Raw genomic sequence first — 17,073 nt, forward strand, 5'->3', positions numbered from 1 at the left:
CTGCATGCGAGACATGTCGAGTTCGGACCATCCGATCACCACTTCGGGCCGTCCGAAGTGTCCTAAATCCGACACTTGTCAAAAACCATGACTGAGTAATCCTGCCTACTTGGCACAGGAGAAGTTCGGGCCGTCCGATCCTGGTTCGGACCGTCCGAACGTGCCTTAACTCCGAAGTCAACATGTCCTCTTCGGAGCCCCCGGTTTGCTAAGTTCGGATTGTCCGAAGTCCTCTTCGGACCGTCTGAACTGGCCAAAATATTGAAAGTTCAATTCTTAACTCTGAAGTCCGATTAAACCCTGTAATTGGTTAATTACTAACCTTTAATCATGTTTAACATATTATTATCTTAAAATAGAATCTGGGTTACTACAAGCTGGCTCACCACTTCTCCACTATCTTGGAGTCGATCTTTCCCTCTTTCGAGTCAAAACCGCATCATAGCATCCAAGTGTTCCAGATCATTATTTAGCCGAGCCACAAGCCGGCGGATGGTGTCCAGTTCTCGTATTAGTATATAAGTCCCTTTACCTGCGATGTCGAGCTAAGCTGATAACTTATATAGTTAGAAAACTGAAATTAGGTGAAATGAGGTAGCTATAATTCTAGGCGCAGCCACTACCATTCCCAACGCATGACCCGCGACAATCACAATCAACGAAGCTGTGACTCGTGAGAGACACGAGTATAATAGGCGAACCGCATTTAAGCTTCTTGAGCCGAATTTTGGACTGTCTCTCGTTGCGCTTGCCCATGACTCGAGCTGTGTGAGCAGGCTGGAGCACGGGGAATTTAAGTAAAAGGGAGTTCATTGTATCGTATTTAAAAGAAATGATTCATTACTTAAATTACCAATATGTCGTATTTAACTTATCAGAAATATTTATTAAAACTTAAATCTATTCCCTTTTTATAAATCTTTCATTCTCAAAGCAACCCCCCGTCTTCCCTTCTCCCTTTTTGTAGATAACTCTTTTCTTTCTCAAAATTTCTCCACAAATCTACATTCTCAACCCACACGTACCTTCCAAGTCAAGCACAAACTTCATCACTCAAATGCCTAACAATGATCTGGTAATATTCAAAATTTTTGTTAGCTTGGGTCTTGGGTGCCCTGGGTCATCATGGGTCAACCCAAGCTACCCAAGCCTTGGGTCGACCCAAGGCTTGGGTGCCCTGGTCACCCTGGGTCACCGAGGAGAGAGCAACATTTTTTGACCAGTCTCTATTTGATAATCTCGTTAGGTATCACCAAGATTTTAATGTTTTCAGTCAAATTATCTGATATCTAATGAGTTGTCAGATAGTTGATAACGGTAGTGATGATTTTTGGATGGTCGTGCGCAAAAAGCCCGTTAGATTTTCTATGTTAGAGTAATGTTTAATAACAGGTCTTGACTGCAATGTAGAGCCGACAAATTTACCAGATGGATGAGGTATCTTTTTCTCGAGACACTTTGTTGGAAAGTTTCAAATTTTTCTTAGTGATTTGGAGGCAAAGATTACTGCCTTAGGACAAAATGAGACTGAGGGGATGGATGTGGAGAAGTTGAAGATGGCTAGTCTTTACTTTTATTGTGCCGTATTCTGTGGGGGGAGTAGGAAAAAAAGTGTGAAGGTCGACCGTACATGTATAAGGCTTATAGATGATTTGGATAAGTTTAATAGGTATCCCTGAGGTAGAATAGCCTATCGTGATGCCGCCAGATCTTTGAAGAAGGACCTTTTAAAGAAATATACTTCCCAGGGACAGGGGTTCTAAAGAAGTTCATGGCAACTTTTTTCTCATTGGTTTTGTGCTGTCTCTGCAGGTATATAATTTTTTGAATGTTAAAGTGACTTTGTTATCTTTATTTATAATAATAACATTGTTTGATTTTTTTTTTTTTTTTTTTTTTTACAGATCTTGGCTTATGAATATTATCCTAGTGTGGCACAAAAGTTTGCCAAGAGAATACATGTGGTAGACGGTTTGATTTTGCCCAGGATGTTTAAGTGGGTGACAAACACGTGGCCCTCAAATCATGCCCCGTCTCATGTTGATGTTAGTGCAGCCTTTGGTGCCTGTGATATAAATGTAAGTAATATGAATTAATTTGATATAGTAACTGTGGACATAAATTTTTAATTTATCTGATACGATATTAAATAAATATAGGATTGTGTTGGATGTTTGACACCTACTTCTGAGGAGCTCGTGTCATCGTATTATACCACCGGTGTTTTTGTTGATTCTGCACCAGAAGTCAGGGTAAGACTGTTATATGTAGCCAGTGCCCTCTCTAGAATGATGTGGAGTCTCCCCTAGTCCAGCACACACCTTCTTATCACGATGGTTGCAACACCCCTTCTACTGAAGCCACTGGATCCAGCTCCAGCAACCCTTCTGCTGATGCCACTATATCCAGCTCTAGCACTCGTCGTCCCATTCCTACGGGTCTTAGAGTCCACTTTGGACGCAATCCTACCCGCCGCACATCACCACTGGAGCATCGTTTTGGGCGGCATTTGAGTGCATTGGATGATACCGTTAACTCATTGCGTCTTGAGATGAGAGCACAATTTATCGAGACCAGGGCTTGTATAAGGGCAATGAAAGCTGGTTTTGATGAGTTGAGATCGAGTCTGACTGAATAGATTAGAGTAGGTTTGACTGAGATCAGGTCTCAGACGGCACTGCATATTCAGAGAGATTATAACATGGTCTATAGTAGAAGGAAGAAGAGGAAATCATCTATACTTGAGGCAGACATTGGTGAGTAATTTTTAATTAAGTTCACATAAGAGAATTATGTATTAGAATTGTCATTTTAATTTTAATTTTTTGATGTATGCTGTTAGGTGTGGATGATAATATGGTCAGGGAATTGTTTCCCAATAGTAGCCGAGCTGCGCTGCCAACTATACCAGAGGAATCCTCCGAAGGTGAGTTAATGCATTTTTTGACATATATATTTATGTATAGTATAATATAATAAACGATCAACTTGATGTTTTTAGATATTCAGGTGACTCCTGATGCAGTTATGTCAGGTGCCGAGACATCCACGTCGAGAGGTTGTGACAGTGTGTGGTCATTTGTGGAGTGCGTGACTTTCAAGGTAAACAACTCGTTGGCTCGAGTTAAGGCATCGATGCTCATGAGTTTGTCTAGCAGTATTAAAGGGTTTTATGACGATTATGACAATTCGTTCTACAGTCCCATGGAGATCGCGAATTCGCCCGTCACAATTTGTGTAATCATTTACGATTTGTGAATATTTGTAGAGCACTTATTTTTTAAATTTGAAAACATATTATTCTGTCGAATTCAGCACATGGGTGAAGCTCTTCATGGATTACTCAATATTCAGCTGTGACATCCTGAAGTGATGTCACCAATCGTGTCGCTGATGGATAGGTATTTCTATCTGTCGATGTCAGTACTAGCTGAAGATAAAAACTGAGTTCTCAACACAAATCTGATGGGGGTGGTGAAAGGGATTGGTCCAGAATGGCCCTGCGTCTCCTGGGAAAAGGCGCGAATAATTCTCATCCCAGTCCACATAGACCGGCGCTGGTTTTTACTAAAACTCGTGGCAGGGGTCAATAAGTGCACTATATTTGACTTGCAGCGAAAGTAAGACCCTAACTGCAAAGATCTGGATGAGGACATAGGGTCTATGCTTATCAACGTTGCTCCTTTGCTATCCTTTGTTGGGAACAATCCACATTCTGAGATGTCATGGTCTATAAAGATATATGATGAATTCAAAGCCGGGATTAAACAGTACGTTATCATATCTCTAATATGTAATATGTTTACCATTGACAGATGACTAATAATTTCATAACTCTTTTTAATTGTACAGTGAGGATTCAGGAGCATTTGTTCTGGCCGCTGCTGGATATGCTTTATCCAAGCAAAGTGATCACCTAGTATTACAGTTAGATGACAGACTTGTAACTGAGTTTAGATTTTTTTTACTCTGTAATATGTTTGATAATCAATGGACTGTGTATTGATCTTTAATTTCTTTTGAATTGATGAATTTAAGGTTTTATGGTCGAATGTTTGATATATAATCGTGCAAGTTATATAACATATTTATCCGCTATTTTCACGAGTATGTTATATAATGATAAATGTTTTAACAGTTGAATCCACTAGTTTAACGATTTTGATATATAATCGTGCAAGTTATAACATATGTATCCGCTATTTTCACGAGTATGTTATATAACGATACATGTTTTAACCGTTGAATCCACTAGTTTAACGATTTTGATATATAATCGTGCAAGTTATAACATATGTATCCGTTATTTTCACGAGTATGTTATATAATGATAAATGTTTTAACCGTTGAATCCACTAGTTTAACGATTTTGATATATAATCATGCAAGTTATAACATATGTATCCGGTATTTTCACGAGAATGTTATATAATGATAAATATTTTAACCATTGAATCCACTAGTTTAACGAATTTTGATATATAATCGTGCAAGTTATAACATATGTATCCGCTATTTTCACGAGTATGTTATATAATGATACATGTTTTAACCGTTGAATCCACTAGTTTAACGATTTTTTTATATAATCGTGCAAGTTATAACATATGGATCCGTTATTTTCATGAATATGATTATGATCATACATATTTTAACAATAGAATCAAGAAGTTCTCTTGGTCTACCCAAGAACAAATAAGATCTCATGGTCGACCCAAGAAAGCTCTTGGTCGACCCAAGTTTTCTTGGGCCGACCCAAGAATTTTCTTAGTACAATACATTAATTTTAATTTTACCACAGTATGTTTACGACCCAAAAATTTTCTTAGTACAATACATTAATTTTAATTTTACAACAGTATGTTTACATAATTTTGATATGTTTACATAATTTTGACCGATAATTTCATAACACAAAGGTTGCTTCTACCTTCTCTTAAATTCTCCAATCGAAGGAATTATATTATGTTTATTTTCTACCCACTCTCTTTTCTACACAAGGAGGTAATACCACTGGAAAATTAATGTTATGTGACCATTCACTTTCTTCGGGAACTGGATAGACAGTCTCTGAGTAAGCCATGCACCATGTCATCGTAGAATAATACTCTGAACACAATTGATACAAGTTAATCTTCACTAACCAACTGGCTGCAATGGCATGGGCACATGGGAATCTATCAATATCAAAAACTCGTATGAGACCTCGGTTCTAAACATCTAATATCGGATTAAACAACAATTAAGCATACAAGATCCAAGATTAAAAGCAATAAATTTTTTTTTTGAAATAGTGTCTCGCTCGATCGGTAAGATTCAACCGATCGAGCAAGACCAAAAGTTCCAACTTTCTGCCCGGGTAAATAAACAGCTCTGCTCGATCGGTCATTTGGGCCCGGGTAAATAAACAGCTCCGCTCGATCGGTCAAAAACCACCAATCGAGCGGGCACCCTGAATCAAGAACAGAAACATGGCAAAATTGTCAATCGCTCGATCGGTCAAATCTCACCGATCTATCGGTGACAGTACATAAGAAAAAATACAGCAAAAACTTGATAAAACTCTAACCCAATACATTCAAATCATAATCATGCATTACAATCACAATCTCTCCAAATAATAAATGAAGTTTTAGAGTTGATCAACTGCTCAAAAGGATAGAACATGCAACGACAACATTTAACCATAAAGCTCGCATAATTGATACAGCATAAACAATGAAGTTCGAGATCTAAACATGCTCCAACATAAACTAGGTAGACATGCTGACACGACTTCTAAACCGAGTCCCACTACTATCTCTCCCTCTTGATGCTAACCAGGTCTTCGCTGACTTGATCCTGCACCACCTGTTGTCAACTACACATACAAAACAAAGCAACAACCAGATAACTCCGGTGAGAATGATATTCCCAGTAAAAGCAACATAACAAGCAATATAAGTAATATATCAACAACATGCTTTCAAGACAACATAATCAAATCAAAACAAATGATATGCATGTCTTTAAATCAGGATATCAATTCTGATAAACAAGAGATTGCTGCTATGCTTTTGGGATCCCGAGGATGAGATCACGTAACAACTCACCGACTCTTCCAATCGAGGTGGTATGCCACATATCCCACTCCCCAAGACTTTGGTGCGACTATAAGGAGTATGCTGGCATTAGGTGAACCTCTACACCCAGGCCACTCGCAGTATAGCTCCAAAACATCTAAACAAAAAGGGCCGTTATGCTCGCTGAAATCAAAGGTTTGGCTCAAGATGAATGCATAAGTAAAACATAAAACATTAAGCCATATAACAATTGCTCAATTAATAACAAAATATAAGTTCCACAAGCTAGAGCGAGTATTGATGCAAGTATGTGATTTTAAGGAAAAACTCAAGAACCAACTGTCTCGAGTATGCTATCCCGCTAAACGATGATTGTTTGTACCTTTCAAAGCAAGTAGCTCCAACTCTGGATACTCTACAAAATAGGTTATATCAAAATCTACACAACCTAAACAACAACAAGGCTCAAGGTAAACTTTTTACCTCTCTTCGTCCAACTCTTCGACGATCGAATGCTGCTAACACAGGGCTCAAAAAACTCCAAACGATTTGTCAAGAGGCAAAGACGATCAACAACGATGATCAAAACTCAATAGCCAAATTTCTATAACTCAAAGCGGTTCAAAATCTCAAAAACTCAAACCGGCGGCATAACGGCTATAAATTGATCAAACCGAAAACACAGACAACAGTACAATATCGATATTGTTACGCCTTAAACGCATATAAATCTCGAATTATGAGATTAATGTTTTTAATGCATTAACAAGTCTTATTTCTCTATGTTTTAATGATTAACAAAACTAGGTTAAAATGTTACTAATATTTACATTGAGCTTATTACAGAGTTAAAATTTTCAAAGATGAATTAATACTAAATTCATACTCAAGATCAGAAACAAAATTCAAAGAAGTTTAATACTACGGGATCGGAAGCTCCGATTGGCGATCAGAACCTCCGATCATGATCAGAAGCATCTTCGGAAGCTAAGGGTAGATCGGAAGCTCCGATCTTGGTTCGGAAGCTCCGATCTATTTCAGGGATTTTTTTATATTGGTCGGAATGAGGAACGGAAGCTACGAAGAACAGGTTCGGAAGCTCCGATCGTGGTTCGGAAGGTCCGATCAGTTTCTATGTAAAATTATATTGTTCGGAAGCAGATCGGAGGCAACGAAGTGAAGCAGATCGGAAGCTCCGAACAGGATCGGACGTTCCGATCCTGAACGGCCGCCTGATAATCTTGTCCGGAAGACTTTTGCCCGACACCATATTTATTGCGCCGATCGGAAGCTCCGAAGTGGATCGGACGTTCCGATCCAGTACACCCGCGTGTCTCAGAATTCAAATTTCGGAAGCTCCGATGCAGGGATCGGAAGTTCCGATCGATGTCAAAATTTCAGCTATAAAAGGAGGCATTCCGAGGCCATTCAAATCATCCCAACATCTTCAAGTCTCTCAATCCTCTCAAGCATCATTCAAGTCATTTGTTGAGCAATTTGTAGCCCCTTTTTGAGTGTTCAAAATATATTCACATATCGAGTTGTATTCGGGGTTGTAATATCGAGGGTTGTTAGTTTGTGAGTTGGTTGCTCGGTTTTATAAACACTTGTGTGTGAAGCCAAGTGTATTTTACGAGTGTTGAGGCTATCCTTGGAGCCCTAAAGGCCAAGAGTGTTGAGTTGTATCGGCGCGGTGATCGTGTCAAGTTGTAAGGCTATCCTTGGAGCCATCAAGGCCAAGACGTTCGAAGTGCTAGTGGATCCTTGGTTAATCGACTTAACCAAGAAGGGGAGACGTAGACGATTTATCATCGAACTTCCATAAACATCTCTTATCCCTTTACTGCTTTATTTACATTACGCATTTATTTACCGCACTTATTATTTGATTGCTTAAGTCTTCCGCTTGCGTACTTGCATAATCGCTTTAAATTGCTAAAGTTGCCAATAGAACCTAAATCCCCCCCCCCCCCCCATTAGGTTCTAACAAGTGGTATCAAAGCCATTTGAAAATACTTTTCAAAACCTTTTTATGGCAAACCTAGCAAGTGATTATGCTCAAGGGCAATCTACTAATCGTCCTCCTCTTTTCAATGGCATAAACTACGGGTATTGGAAAAATCGTATGTCCCTATATATCCAATCCGTAGACTATGACCTATGGAAAGTGATGGTGAAAGGTCCCTATACACCTATGAAAATAGTTGATGGGGTTGAAATTCCTAAGGGAATGGATGACTTTTCAAAAGAGGACATGAAATTAATTTCGCAAAATGCTAAAGCTATGAATATCTTGCACTGTTCCTTAGATATGAACGAGTACAACCGGATATCGATGTGCTCATCTGCTAAAGAGATATGGGACAAGCTAGAGATATGTCACGAAGGCACCAACCAAGTGAAAGAAACAAAGATCGACTTACTCCAACTCAAATACGAAACATTTGAGATGGAATCCAACGAAGATGTTGACACCATGTTCCGAAGGCTTACTCAAATCATCAATGAGTTAGCACAATTGGGAGAACAATATCCTACCAAGCAAGTTTGGAGGAGAGCTCTTCGTGCCCTACCAAAATAATGGGATGCCAAGAGAACCGCCATCATCGAATCCAACAAAGGGGACACTGCCGCCTATGATCTTGATCAACTACATGGGACCCTAAAAACCCATGAGTTAGAAGTGTCCACAAGAAAAGAATCAAAGAAAGAAGATGTCAAGCACAAAGGGATAGCCTTGACTACACAAATCGAAGAAGATGACGATGATGACATGGCTCTCTTCGCAAGAAAATTCAAGAAATTCATGCGAGGAAACAAATTCAAAAAGGACAAGAAACCTGAGAAAGAAGTGACCTGCTACAATTGTCAACAACAAGGTCACTACGCCAATGAATGCCCACTCAAGAAGAAAGTGGACAAAGGAAAGAAGAAAGCCCTACTAGCTACCTGGAGTGATAGCGACGACGACGACGAGGAAGCAAACCTCTGCTTAATGGCTAAAAGTGATGACATCGTCTCTGACGACGATGACGAGGTACCTACTTACGATGAACTCTTACATGCTTATAAAGATATGTTTGATATGGTTAAGGTTCTTAGAAAAGAGAATAGAAATCTTAAAAAGGAATTAGAAACTAAGGAGCATGATAACCTTAGACTTAAGGATGACTTAGATCACTTAGAAAAATCTTTCGATAAATTCAATGTGAGTAGCAATAAATTAAACAACCTACTTAGCATGCAGAAATGTAGCTTTGATAAGGGAGGAATAGGCTATGGTAAGAAGTCTATAGACTTTGCTAGTCTAATAGCTAAGGCTAAGATGAGATCACCCCCTACTTGTTCTTATTGTTGCAAATATGGTCATGTTAGACATAAATGCAGATCATTGAAATATCAATATGTTCAAAAGAGCTATATGAAATGGAGGCCTAAGAGTACTTAACAACTCATTAGTCGACATTATGAGATCACAATCTAAGGGAGTTCAATATAGACCGGCTTAAAAATGCCTTGACTTGCGGCTGGTCTCCCTGTTGACGTTGCTCTGTCCAAGGAAATAGGTTTTTAAAGTGGCCATATGCCCTACCTACTACTGGGAGCACTCTTGGAAAGTGGCGATGATGTTGCTATGAGAGACTGAACTCTTAGAAGTCTATTTTGTATCTCTCTTTTCTAACATTGTGGACCCAAAAGAACTAAAGGGTACCAAAATCAATTATTTTCAGGGAAACAAGAAAAATGCTCTCCCTAGCATATGGTATCTAGACAGTGGATGTTCTAGACATATGACGGGGAACAAGGATCTTCTTCAATCAATCAAACCAAAGGAGAAGAGGACTGTCACTTTTGGAGACAACAGCAAAGGAGTAATTGAAGGCATCGGCTCAATAGGTATATCTAATTCTTGTCTAATTGATGATGTACTCCTAGTGAAAGGACTTAAGCATAATCTACTAAGCATAAGTCAATTGTGCGATAGAGGTTATGAAGTCAAATTCACTCCCCAACACTGCACTGTATCATTTATTAGTGACAAATCCATAAATTTCAAAGGATATAGAAGTGAGAACGTTTACAAGGTCTCTTTAAATAATTTATCTTTATCAAATATAAAAAGCCTTGTATCCGTGAATGTTGATGATAACATTCTTTGGCATAGACGATTGGGTCATGTTGGTCCTAGTACCATCGAAAAACTTTTAAAACTTGACTTAGTCGTTGGTATGCCAAAACTTGATTTGAAACTTGATTCTGTTTGTGATGCGTGTCAATTTGGCAAACATACAAGGGAATCTTTTAAAAGCAAAAATTTTGTATCCACTTCTATGCCCCTTGAACTTCTCCACCTAGATCTATGTGGTCCCTCGAGGAACGCTAGTTTAGGAGGAAAGCTTTATGCGTTTGTCATTGTAGATGATTTTTCACGTTACACGTGGACATTGTTTTTAGCTCACAAAAATGATGCCTTTGAGTATTTTAAAACTTTTGCTAAACGAGTTGAGAATGAGAAAAATCTTTCAATAAAACAGATCCGTAGTGACCACGGAACTGAATTTCAAAATGAGAATTTTTCAAACTTTTGTATAGAAAAAGGCATCGGTCACAATTTTTCTTGTCCTAGGACTCCTCAACAAAACGGGGTCGTTGAGAGGAAAAATAGGACACTAGTAGAGATTGCAAGGACCATGTTATGTGAGCATTCTCTACCAAAATATTTTTGGGCTGAAGCAATGAACACTGCCTGTTACATCATCAATCGCGTATCAATAAGGCCAATTCTCAAGAAAACTCCATACGAGTTATGGAGGGAGAGAAAGCCTAACATTTCATTCTTTCGGGCTTTTGGATCTAAGTGCTTCATTCACAACAATGGTAAGGACAACCTTGGCAAATTTGATGCCAAATCCGATAAAGGTATTTTTCTTGGGTATTCTACTACAAGTAAGGCTTATAGAGTATTCAATAAGCGCACCTTACTTGTTGAAGAATCAATGCATGTTATTTTTGATGAATCTATGTCTACTATTGTTCGCACTAACAATGATGATATAGAAATACTTGAAGAAGAGATGGTTTTCTCAAGCTTAAATGATATAGATGCTACAGTTGAGGAAACACCACTTCCTAAGGAATGGACACATCACAAAGATCATCCTAAAGATCTGATAATTGGAAGTCCATCAAAGGGAGTATCTACTCGCTCTTCTCTCAATAATATTTGTAATCATCTTGCTTTTGTTTCTCATGTTGAGCCAAAATGTGTTGATGATGCTTTACTTGATGATTCCTGGATTATTGCTATGCAAGATGAGTTAAATGAATTTAAACGCAATAATGTTTGGAATCTTGTTTCTAGGCCGCATGATAGACCTGTGATAGGTACTAAATGGGTGTTCAGAAATAAACTTGATGAGCATGGCACCATCACTAGAAATAAAGCTAGGCTTGTTGCTAAAGGATATAGTCAAGAAGAAGACATAGATTATGATGAAACTTATGCGCCTGTTGCTAATCCATTCGCATGCTACTTGCTTTTGCTTGCTCTAGAAATTTTAAATTATTTCAGATGGATGTTAAAAGTGCTTTCTTGAATGGTGATTTGAAAGAAGAGGTCTATATTGAACAACCTGATGGCTTTGTTGATAATTTGTTATCTGATCACGTATATAGACTCAACAAAGCTTTGTATGGATTGAAACAAGCTCCTCGAGCTTGGTATGAAAAACTCTCTTCTTTCCTTATTACCAATGGCTTTACTAGAGGAATTGTTGATATTACATTGTTTACTTTATCTAGAGATAATGATTTGCTTATTGTGCAAATTTATGTGGACGATATCATTTTCGGTTCTACTAACGAAGATCTTTGCCAAGAATTTTCTAAGCTTATGCAAGATCACTTTGAGATGAGCATGATGGGGGAACTTAACTATTTCCTCGGATTGCAAATCAAGCAGTGCAAGGATGGGTTCTTTGTGAACCAAAGCAAATACATTAAGGAGATTCTAAAGAAGTTTGGGATGGAAAACACCAAATCATCATCCACACCTATGAGCACAGCAATCAGACTCGACAAGGATGAAAATGGTAAAACTGTAGATCAATCTTCCTTTCGTAGTATGATTGGCTCCTTATTATATGCTACTGCTAGTAGACCAGACATTATGTTTAGTGTATGCCTGTGTGCACGATTTCAATCATGTCCAAAGGAATCACATTTGTTCGCCTTAAAACGCATTTTCAAATATCTTTCAAATACTCCAAATCTCGGCTTGTGGTATTCGAAAAATTCTTTCTTTGATTTAAAAGCATATTGTGATGCCGACTTTGGTGGATATAAGGTGGACCGGAAAAGACTAGTGGAACCTGTTTCTTTTTAGGAAACTGTTTGGTTTCTTGGTTTTCCAAAAAGCAAAACTGTGTTGCGTTATCAACGACCGAAGCCGAATATATGGCTGCCGGTAGTTGTTGTGCGCAAATTCTTTGGATGAAGCATCAATTGCTCGACTATGGCGTCTCTTTTTCAAAAATTCCTATTTTCTGTGACAACACTAGCGCCATATGTCTTACAAAGAATCCGATTCAACATTCGCGCACCAAACATATTGACATTCGTCATCATTTTATTCGTGACCACATCGAACGAAATGAAGTTGAACTTCAATATGTTGACACTAAAAATCAAATTGCCGATATTTTTACAAAACCACTAGATGAAAATACTTTTATTCGTTTGCGTGGTGAACTTGGCATGATTGAGTTGTAATCACTTGTGGACATAAATAAATTTAATGTCATATTAAGGGGGAGCTTAATATTAAATTCGAGCAAATTAATTTTGGATAATGCAAATCAAATTGTATTTATTCAAAATTAAGAAGCTCACATTCTTATGTGAATTATTTGCTTAAATGTTAAATAAAATAAATTTTAAAAGAGTAGAAATCATGCATTCTTCCTATGGCAGATCGGAACCACCGCTCCAGATCGGAACCACCGATCCAGATCGGAACCACCGATCCAGATCGGAACCACCGATCCAGATCGAAACCACCGATCTGTATCCCGCCACTTTTCATCTTGCGCGGTAATTTTTCCCTCCTAGATGCGGATCGGAACCACCGATCACGATCGGAACGTCCGATCCCCATCTAATCCGACTTTTCAAATTACTTTTAACCGTCTTATCTTTAATTACCGCCTTAGGATCGGAACGTCCGAAGCTTGTTCGGAGCTTCCGATCGACACGTGGCCTTATCTCAGTGGACCGCACGATCGGAACGACCGATCCAGATCGGAGCTTCCGATCGTTCCATCCCCTATAAATATCAGATCGCTCATTCTGATTTCTTGCACCTAAAATTCTTCTCTTATCTCTATTTTATCCGATTCCAACATATTAAAATGCCTGTCAAACGCCGTCGCGATCAGGCGAGTTCTAGTCGTCCTATTATTGTCCGTGATCCTACCCAACCAGCTGTGTCTAGGCCCATACCTGATGATTATTTACATCGTCAGATTCATCCGGGTCGTATCTTAGATACTATTTACTTGGCCCAATCCCATCTCCTACTGTTGAACTTAATCAATGTTCAACATTGGGAATCCTTTTTTCAGCCATCTGTCCCCGACCGAATCTTTCCTCCACTAATTCACGAGTTCTATGCCAACCTTGAACTCGAATTAGGGCATGGTGATATCACCATTGCCACCATCGTTCAAGGTAGGCATATCATTTTTTCTTCTGCTGATCTGTCCTCCTGGTTTGATCTTCCCAGGAATGGACCCGGTGAATACTTTTCCCAAACTTGGCCACAAAATGATCCAAACTTTGATCGTGATCTCTTTCTTTCTACTATTCTCGGTCGTCAAGCCACTGCTGCTGACGATCGAATCCATCTCAAGAGTCTTTGTCCTGATTTTCAAATCATTCAAAAACTCATCACCACATCCATAGTTCCCCGCAGTGGAGACCTCTCCACTTGCAAATATCTGGATTTGTATATTCTTTTTCATATCATCTCCTCTCGACCTTTTAACCTTCCGCGCCTTGTTATGCAGACTATGCATCACACGGCAACGACGGCTAAAAAGGTTTCCTTTCCTTTTGCCCGGTTTATTAACCGGATTTTGAGTCGTTTTGATATTGATTTTGAGGGGATCCCTTCTCTTGAAATCCAGTCGAGTCATATCATCAACCATCAGTCTATTATCAGGATGGATTTATCTTGGAATCCTGTGTATTCTCGATGGGTTGATGATCCTAGTCGAGCTTTTTCTAGATTTTCTCCTATTTCTGATTTTCATCGAGACTTTTCCTCTCTTCCTCACTCTATCCAAACCAAAGGCTTTTCGACTGGTCCGCCCAACACTGATATTCCATCCTCTTCCAGTTTTGAGGCCTTTGCGTCTACCATTGGTGATCTTCCTTTCCAGGCTCCTGAGGTCCCTCCTACACCAATAAACCAATTTCCTAGCGACCGACTCTTCGAGGCTCTTCATCGCATTGAGACGAGTATGCACACTCATTTTACCGAGTTGACTGCTAGAGTTGCCTCTCTGGAGACTCGATTTGATGACTTCGCCGCTCGCTACCCTCCTCCGCAGCATGATGATGACTCTTAGATTTTTATTTTATTTTTATTTTTATTTTTTTCTTTCTTGCATTGTATTAAAAATTTATTATTGTAAATGAAATTGTTGAGTATTTTTTATATGTTTCATTACTTTTTGTTTATCACAAAGGGGGGGAATTAATGGTTAAAATATTAATTAAGATAAAATTTGTTTATCTGATAAAATTTGTTTATCCGTTAAAATCTGTTGCTTAATAAAAATTGTTTATGATTATCGTATATTTTATCTCCTGTTTTTAACCAAGTTTTGTGATCATCAAAAAGGGGGAGATTGTTACGCCTTAAACGCATATAAATCTCGAATTATGAGATTAATGTTTTTAATGCATTAACAAGTCTTATTTCTCTATGTTTTGATGATTAACAAAACTAGGTTAAAATGTTACTAATATTTACATTGAGCTTATTACAGAGTTAAAATTTTCAAAGATGAATTAATACTAAATTCATACTCAAGATCAGAAACAAAATTCGAAGAAGTTTACTACTACGGGATCGGAAGCTCCGATTGGCGATCGGAACCTCCGATCATGATCAGAAGCATCTTCGGAAGCTAAGGGTAGATCGGAAGCTCCGATCTTGGTTCGGAAGCTCCGATCTATTTCAGGGATTTTTTTATATTGGTCGGAATGAGGAACGAAAGCTACGAAGAACAGGTTCGGAAGCTTCGATCGTGGTTCGGAAGGTCCGATCAGTTTCTATGTAAAATTATATTGTTCGGAAGCAGATCGGAGGCAACGAAGTGAAGCAGATCGGAAGCTCCGAACAGGATCGGACGTTCCGATCCTGAACGGCCGCCTGATAATCTTGTCCGGAAGACTTTTGCCCGACACCATATTTATTGCGCCGATCGGAAGCTCCGAAGTGGATCGGACGTTCCGATCCAGTACACCCGCGTGTCTCAGAATTCAAATTTTGGAAGCTCCGATGCAGGGATCGGAAGTTCCGATCGATGTCAAAATTTCAGCTATAAAAGGAGGCATTCCGAGGCCATTCAAATCATCCCAACATCTTCAAGTCTCTCAATCCTCTCAAGCATCATTCAAGTCATTTGTTGAGAAATTTGTAGCCCCTTTTTGAGTGTTCAAAATATATTCACATATCGAGTTGTATTCGGGGTTGTAATATCGAGGGTTGTTAGTTTGTGAGTTGGTTGCTCGGTTTTATAAACACTTGTGTGTGAAGCCAAGTGTATTTTACGAGTGTTGAGGCTATCCTTGGAGCCCTAAAGGCCAAGAGTGTTGAGTTGTATCGGCGCGGTGATCGTGTCAAGTTGTAAGGCTATCCTTGGAGCCATCAAGGCCAAGACGTTCGAAGTGCTAGTGGATCCTTGGTTAATCGACTTAACCAAGAAGGGGAGACGTAGACGATTTATCGTCGAACTTCCATAAACATCTCTTATCCCTTTTACTGCTTTATTTACATTACGCATTTATTTACTGCACTTATTATTTGATTGCTTAAGTCTTCCGCTTGCGTACTTGCATAATCGCTTTAAATTGCTAAAGTTGCCAATAGAACCTAAATCCCCCCCCCCATTAGGTTCTAACAGATATCAACTCATATCAATGCTAAGACAACAATAACAACTCAAATTCAACACATCTCAAAATCCTCATTTTTGAATTTGGCTTCCAAAAATCATAAAAAAACCGAACGTCGCTCTATTTCAAAACCGACTGAGAATTAACGATCAGAACTCGATCAAGAACAACATACTCAAAACTCAATCGATTCTAACAACATCCGAAAAATAAAATGTATCTGATCGGAGAAATACTTATGATATAATGGAGCTCTCGTTGCTGTGATCGTTAAACTCTCTTCAGAAATAATATCCAACGGACGGATCGAGCTCGGACTGAAATCACAAAGCTTGGGAAACTCAAATGGCCCTTCAATAGTGGAACACGGTTTGGAGAAGGAGATGGAGTGATGATAGTAATTCAACTAGAGTAGATAATATATAAAATCCAATATTTTCATTTTAGTTCCTGAAATTTCCAAAATTTGCAAAATAGACCCTGATCAAAATCAAGTCGACTCTTGAACTCTGTAATCTCCGATTAACTCAAATAAGCTCAATTAAGATAAAATCGAGGCGTTATAACTCGAAAAGTGCATCTTTTAGATTCCAGGTCCACAATGATCGAGTGTCGACCACTCCGAACATCAAACTCAAGACGGCAATTTAAAAACTTGCATTCCTTGGACATCAGTGAATCGGCTGCGAAGAATTCCCTCGATGGTAGGGGTCAGATTAGTGTTAGCTGCAATTGATGCATTGTGATATCGGACAAACCAAGATGATGTCAGTCTCTGCAAAGAATCTAAAAGTGAAATTATAGGAAGCTTTCTCTCTTCAAGTAG

The 17,073-nt window shown here is 38.8% G+C and overlaps 1 protein-coding gene across 1 annotated transcript; it reads left to right on the forward strand.

Moving 5' to 3' along the window:
• The first annotated feature begins 2,681 nt into the window (after window positions 1-2,681).
• Window positions 2,682-3,258, forward strand: LOC140890346 (uncharacterized). The gene is made up of 3 exons (XM_073298102.1): window positions 2,682-2,756; window positions 2,843-2,926; window positions 3,002-3,258. The coding sequence occupies exons 1-3, from the start codon at window positions 2,702-2,704 to the stop codon at window positions 3,256-3,258; spliced, it is 396 nt and encodes a 131-aa protein (XP_073154203.1). The 5' UTR covers window positions 2,682-2,701.
• Window positions 3,259-17,073: the final 13,815 nt, after the last annotated feature.

This window comes from Henckelia pumila, chromosome 3, assembly GCF_033568475.1.
Source record: "Henckelia pumila isolate YLH828 chromosome 3, ASM3356847v2, whole genome shotgun sequence".
NCBI classification, from domain to species: Eukaryota; Viridiplantae; Streptophyta; class Magnoliopsida; order Lamiales; family Gesneriaceae; genus Henckelia; species Henckelia pumila.